The sequence below is a fragment of the Haliotis cracherodii genome, unplaced genomic scaffold (assembly GCF_022045235.1).
Source record: "Haliotis cracherodii isolate W230 unplaced genomic scaffold, xgHalCrac1.p SCAF_1, whole genome shotgun sequence".
Lineage (NCBI taxonomy): Eukaryota > Metazoa > Mollusca > Gastropoda > Lepetellida > Haliotidae > Haliotis > Haliotis cracherodii.
The window spans coordinates 59,449,767-59,457,205 of record NW_027266264.1 but is presented as its reverse complement, the minus strand read 5'-3'; the positions used below and the strand labels follow the sequence as shown (position 1 = coordinate 59,457,205).

Genomic DNA, 7,439 nt, shown 5'->3' with positions numbered 1-7,439 from the left:
AACAGTCCACGCACATCTCCCTATCACTACATTGATACAACAGTCCATGTACATCTACCCATCACTGCATTAATACAACAGTCCATGTACATCTCCCCATCACTGCATTAATACAACAGTCCATGTACATCTCCCCATCACTACATTAATACAACAGTCCATGTACATCTCCCCATCACTGCATTAATACAACAGTCCATGTACATCTCCCTATCACTGCATTAATACAACAGTCCATGTACATCTCCCCATCACTGCATTAATACAACAACCTATGTACATCTCCCTATCTTTACATTAACACAATAGTCTATGTACGCCCCCTATCTCTACATTAACACAACGGTCTATGTACGCCCCGCATCTCTATAGTAATACAACGGACTGTGTAAATCTCCCCACCACTACATTAATACAACAATCCATGTACATCTCTCTATTACTAAATTGAATAGAGTCTCCAAACAAATACAAAGTTCTATGATATCGTATTTGAACATCAAAATGCACGTAACAGCTTGCACACCCTAGTCTGATCAATACTTATTTAGATATTCAGACTTTTCTTCTCGAAATCTGTTTCGAGCGATCTCCTTCTGCCCAGGCGTGTTGCCACAATGTGTGGACCTCGGGACCTCGAAGTAGCACGGCATTCAGCGGGGCCAGATGACAACGCACGACGTTCAGGTATTTAGTGAGAGGAAATCAATGGCGGTGAGTTTATTGTTGAGAGATCCCACGACAAACCTATCGAAAGTGTTTTCTACCTTCGCATGTCCTAAATATGTAGTTATGTACCACGTATGTAGTGATGTACCATGTGTTGTGTAGTGATGTACCACGTATGTTGTGACGTACCATGTTTGTAGTACTTATGTACAATGTGTGTGTAGTGATGTACCATGTGTGTGTAGATATGTACCATATGTATAGTGATGTACCATGTTTAGTGATGTACCATGTGTGTGTAGTGGTGTACCATGTGTGTGTGTGTGTGTGTGTGAGTAGTGATGTACCATGTGTGTAGTGATGCACCACGTGTGTGTAGTCTTGTACCATGTGTGTGATGATGTACCATGTGTGTGTGTAGTGTTGTACCATGTGTGTAGTAATGTCCGACGTGTGTGTACATATGTGCCATGTGTGTGTCGTGATGTACCATGTGTGTGTCGTGATGTACCATGTGTGTGTCGTGATGTACCATGTGTGAAGTGAAGTACCACTTGTGTGTAGTGTTGTACCATGTGTGTAGTGATGTACCACGTTTGTATAGTGATGTACCATGTGTGTGTAGATATGTACCATGTGTGTGTCGTGATGTACCATGTGTGTAGTGATGCACCAAGTGTGTGTAGTCTTGTACCATGTGTGTGATGATGTACCATGTGTGTGTGTAGTGTTGTACCATGTGTGTAGTAATGTCCGACGTGTGTGTACATATGTGCCATGTGTGTGTCGTGATGTACCATGTGTGTGTCGTGATGTACCATGTGTGTGTCGTGATGTACCATGTGTGAAGTGAAGTACCACTTGTGTGTAGTGTTGTACCATGTGTGTAGTGATGTACCACGTTTGTATAGTGATGTACCATGTGTGTGTAGATATGTACCATGTGTGTGTAGTGATGTACCATGTGTGTGTAGTGATGAACCATGTTACCACGTGTGTGTATTGATGTACCATGTGTATGTAGTGATCTACCACGTGTGTATTGATGTACCATGTGTATGTAGTGATGTACCACGTGTGCAGTGATGTACCATGTGTATGTAGTGATGTACCACGTGTGTAGTGATGTACCATGTGTGTATAGTGATGCACCATGTGAGTGTAGATATGTACCATGTATGTAGTGATTTACCACGTGTGTGTAGTAATGCACCCCGTGTGAGAAAGAATTTCAATGGTTATATAGTTTTTCCAATCAAGAACATGTAAGACATAATTTATGTTATGAATGTGGAATCTGCTAGCCGCTTTTTTTTTTAAATTGAAAGCCAGTAAATAAAGATATAAGAAAACAAACAAACACTACACCTTTACTGACAAAAACACCGGCCACTTTAGAATCAAATCGAGTGAAATTGTCTCAGCAAAGTAACACCATGTCACACAAAGCAAATGGAGCGCTCATAAAATATGTTCATACTTACAAAAAAAAATGTAATATGTATTTTCATTTTCAACATTTACTTGTTATCAATGCATGTAAATATTACCTATGTGTATCGTGTATTTGTAATGTATACTCGAGACGCTGGTCCTCTTACAAAGTCGTATAACGTGACCAGATCTCCACCTCCCGACATGTGTGGTATTACCTTTGATATGGTCAAAACAGTAAAGACATGCATGCGAGTCAACTCCTGATTGACATGACACAACTCTATGGAACACTCTATCATACTTCCATCGACTTTCTAAGGAACACGGGGGCGGTCAAGTGGTTAAAGCGTTCGCTCGTCACGCCGAAGACCCGGGTTCGATTCCCGACATGGGTACAATGTGTGAAGCCCATCTCTGGTGTCCCCCGCCGTGATATTGCTGGAATATTGCTAAAAGAGGCGTAAATCCATACTCACGCACACTCACTCTTAGAAACACGACCGCTTCCGTGGTCCAGTCATGGTGCGTCCGCCCGGAGAGCGGAAGGTCCGGGGATCGATCCGGCCGCGTCATACCAAAAGATGGTACATTAAGGGGCTAAAACAAGGACTACTCGGCTCGGAGTAAGTACACTGTGTCTGTGTGGGGTATTCATGCTAAACACACACACACACACACTGTTTTATATCGAGCATTACAATTAAACCATTTTAGTCAGTAAATGTAAGGAAACGTGTTGATGTAAGGAAAAGTATGGGAATGAGGCTCCATTGTAGGGACAGTAATCCTTCGCGGAAATTACTTGTTGGGGTGTGAGTGGGGGTAGCCTAGTGGTTAATGCATTCGCTCGTCACGCCAAAGGACCGGGTTTCTGGTATCCCCCACATCGGTATAGCTGGAATATTGCTGAAAGTGGCTTAAAATCAAACTCGCTTTCTCACTTACCTAAAAACGGGGTGATGTCAAACTGTGATGTATCATGAGCCCACTGTCATATATTTGTTCAACGAAGTAAATTGTTTGGTGATGTACATATTTGATATTCCAGTGACCCAAACCTCATGTCTATGGAGATGTCCAGGATGGTTGGACGCTGCATTACCCGGCCGTTGAAAAACAGAGTGTTACTGTGTCTCCTTCTTGCCCTATTTCCACTGGCGTATTTCTCCGCCGTACAAACATGGAGCTACCCGTACAGCTGTACCCTCATACCAAGACTTTTCGGCGGGCAGATGTCCAATCTTATTGCTGAAGGAGATACTCTTGTTATCAACATGGCAAAGGGTTTATTTTTTGAAAGAATATCGCATGATGAGAGGGCTCAATTTAGAAGTTTGATGAGAGTGTTTGATGACAAAGTGGCTCCTAAAATAACGTATTTCCTATACGCGGGGGCGCTACTCGGATCCTACTCCCACCATGGAATGATTCCTTGGGACGACGACATGGATATCATCGTCAGATACACCGACAGAGGGGTGTTGCTGAACGCGCTCAAATCCCTAGCCCCGGAGTTTGGGTACAACACTGAAGACGAATCCAGCTGGAAGTTATACTACGCTAATTCCACAAACGCTGGCACAAAGCCCTGGAGCTGGCCCTTTCTTGATATATTTTTTTATTATGAATATCCAACATATATTCAAGATGCTAGAGAATCCTATAAAAAGTTCATCAGAAGCGACGTGTTTCCCCTAACCACAAGGCCGTTCATGGGGATGATGCTTCCAGCTCCAAGAAAGACTCGCGAGTTTTTGAGAGTGACGTATGACATCGACCTGTGTACATCCAATTCGTACGACCATAAGAGGGAAAAGTACATTCCATGTTATCACATATCAAAAATTCCATGTCATCATCTAAGGGATCGGTTTCGGTTTGTCCGTAGGGTGTATGAAGGGAATAAAACGATTGAAATATTGGAGGATCACTATCACATTACGGTCAACAAGAGTGTGCACGTCCACGGGTAATGGAATATAAGTGCCGAACTATGGTACACCACAGTTTGCACTTCCACGGGGAATGGTGGATAAGAGCCGAACTATGGTACACCAGAGTGTGTACGTCCACGGAGAATGGAGGATAAGAGCCGAACTATGGTACACCAGAGCGTGCACGTCTTCGGGGAATGGAGGCTAAGTGCCGAACTACGGTACACCAGAGTGTGCATGTCCACGGGGAATGGAGGATAAGTGCCGAACTACGGTACACCGGGGTGTGAATGTCACGGAGATTGTCACGTTTTGAAGAATATCAATATATATTCCCGGGTATGCACATACTTACAAAAAGTATATTACCTAATATGCTCAGGTTTAGAAATATGGCAAAAAACGTTTATTATATGGAATATAATTGCGTCGCAAAGCCTGTCAACATGTCATAATATATTTTAAGAAATATCATACCAACACGTTATGCCGTGCTTTTCCGACAGCGATACCGACATTTTTTAATTACGTGCAATCCAATAATGTTATAACTTTTTAAACTACAATGCGTGGTAACATGACAAAAGTTACTTTACCGTAACGACATCAGTAACAGGTAACATAACATAGTGTTGCTGTAACACGAATTCAGACATATCACCTGATGTCTACATTTTTTTGTATTCATTCACAATGCTTATTTATATTTAAGATAATCACAAAGTGTGTGAGTTGTTTATCGAACAATATAACACTGCAAGGAAGTGAAGGGCAATCGCCTAAATCCTAATTCATACAGACCCATAACTATATTGAGTTGCTTCGGCAAACTTTTTACTCGAATATTAAATAACAGATTAACTAAATTTGTTGATGATAATAACATTTTAAATCCTGCACAAGCAGGTTTTAGAAAAGGGTTTTCTACTTGTGATAACATCTTTGCAATGCAAATGTTGATGCAAATAATGAAAATATCAAAAAGGAAATTATGTTCGTTTTTTTATAGATTTCACTAAAGCATTCGATTAAGTATGGAGAGTTGGTCTATGGCATAAACTTCAAAAACTTGGAATTTAAGGAAGGTTTTTTACCCTGGTCAAGAATATGTACCACAGCATCAAATCTAAAATTAGCATTATTAACCAGTTCTCTGACGATTTCTTTTGTCATGATGGTGTACGACGGGGTGAAAACCTTTCCCCTCTCCTGTTTGCATTATTCCTAAATGATCTCGAACAATATCTGCTGAACAATGAATATAAAGGTGTTGATTTTGAAAATCTGATCGATACTAACCTAACAGTATTTTTCCAGGTCCTCCTGATGCTGCTCTATGCTGATGACACAGTTATAATAAGTGATAACCCTAAAGACCTACACAGATCGTGAAACCAGTTTTCCGACTACTGTGCTCTATGGAAGTTAAATGTTAATCTAACAAAAGCAAAAGTGGTAATCTTTGGAGCCGGACCTGCAAACAAGTCGAAATTATGTCTCACTATCGGCTCCGACCCTATCGAAACTGTAGATTCATATAACTACCTTGGCCTAAGACTACGCAGGAACAGACGATGCATACAAGCAGTCAAATCGCTGTCATAAAACGCAGCTAAAGCCATTTTCAGCTTACTCATGAAGTACCGAAATGTTACTTTGCCATTAGATTGCCTCGTATATGCATTTGATGCAATCGTCGTCCCTATACTAGTACCTGGAGAAACAACCTTCATTTTGAGAAATATCTATTGCTCTCAAACTCAATATTTCTCCCTATATTAAAATTCAGAACTTCCAACCATAGATTACCCATTGAAACTTGTGGATGGCTGAACATTCCCAGGCAGACTGCCAGTGTCCACACTATGAATCAATCGCTGTGGGAAATGAATTTCACTATTTATTCCGATGTGAAGCTTTTCGCCAACAGCGATATGAACTCTTCACTAAGCATTATCTTCAGTTTCCAAACATGTCCCAAATTAAGAAAATTATGACCACAAAACAGTGTAAGAGATCTAAAAGGCCTATCTAAATCCCTTAACATTGTGTTCAATTCAATTGGTAAATTGTATTAGTATCCACGAATCCTTTTCTTGTTAAATGCTGTCATTTTGTACATAATAAAAACTGTATATAATTGTATCTCATGTACTACAGTGGGTGTTTTTTCTGAGAATAAATGAGTTTGAGTTTGAGATTAAAACCTCATGGTTTATTCTCCCGTCAGTGTTTTATTGTACGATAAACGACCAAGAGTCGTTTATTTCTCATATGAGATGTGTACAGCCTCTTTAAGGATGGTGATAAAATATTTACCCGTATTTTAATAATGATGACTCCCTGAATCGAATCCGACCTCGGCAATGTCGGAGAAGCCAATTTTATGCACAGGTGGGTTTGTTATTGGTATTTCCTGCATATTCTCACAGTCCTCACGCCGATTATCTGTACCAGCTAAATCAAAGGGTAACAACTCACTCGAAACTTCCCTCTCACAAATAGCGTTGTCCAATATACGACGTCATCAAGTTATGAGCGTATGTTCGAATCTCCAGAAATGACATCGATGTTCGTTAAATAAACCACGTAACAGAAGACAATGTTGTGTTTGTAATGCTGGTTATGTGGAGGACGAGTATAATTTTTGTTAGTTTGCTCCGGTTACTTACCACAAAAAAATTATGAATATCCGACCATACAAAAATTTAATATCATTATGTCTACAACTGATTGTAAATTAATTGAACGTCTAGCTATCTATATCTATCAAGCGATGTCACTTCGTAGTACATTATTGTCACAACAATAACAGCTGTGTACATCACGTCCATTGTAATACAAATGTAACTATGGGCCGATGGCCTACACTTACGAAATAAACCGAATTGAATTGAAATAAACCACGCTTCGTTCTTCATTGCTCTTTGCGATTTATCAGTAGCTATCTTATATACATATGTGTATAACATGCCGGCAAAAGAAAGTATACACTTGAAAATTCACCCCTCACTCTGCGCAGTGAAATTGTGTACTGTGAAATTGCGACTCAAATGTTCCTTTAGACGTCATGTGCACGTCACCTGTTGTGAGATACTCATTGATATGATGCATATGTTGTCTGTACATCATCATCGAATAACCATTTCTTGTTTGTTTCTTTCTTAACCACCATCAAACATCGGTGGATACTTTCTTTTGGTCGGCAGTTTACATTGATTCAAACAATGCTGTTACGACCATTTCAAATGGTGACTATTACCTCTTCTCCAACAACCCCTCGCGGACCCGGGGTAGAATGTTTCCTCAAAACCCCATTGTTTGTCATAAGAGTCGACCAAATTGGGTATCTCAGGGGACCGTAGGTAGAATGTTTCCTCAACACCCCATTGTTTGTCA

The 7,439-nt window shown here is 40.4% G+C and overlaps 1 protein-coding gene across 1 annotated transcript; it reads left to right on the top strand.

Annotated features, from left to right (window-relative positions):
• Nucleotides 1-634: 634 nt before the first annotated feature.
• On the top strand, nucleotides 635-6,260 carry LOC139466288 (uncharacterized). Its single transcript, XM_071248160.1, has 2 exons — nucleotides 635-714; nucleotides 3,155-6,260. Exon 2 carries the CDS (start codon nucleotides 3,168-3,170, stop codon nucleotides 4,077-4,079), a length of 912 nt encoding a protein of 303 aa, XP_071104261.1. The 5' UTR covers nucleotides 635-714; nucleotides 3,155-3,167; the 3' UTR covers nucleotides 4,080-6,260.
• The last annotated feature ends 1,179 nt before the right edge of the window (nucleotides 6,261-7,439 follow it).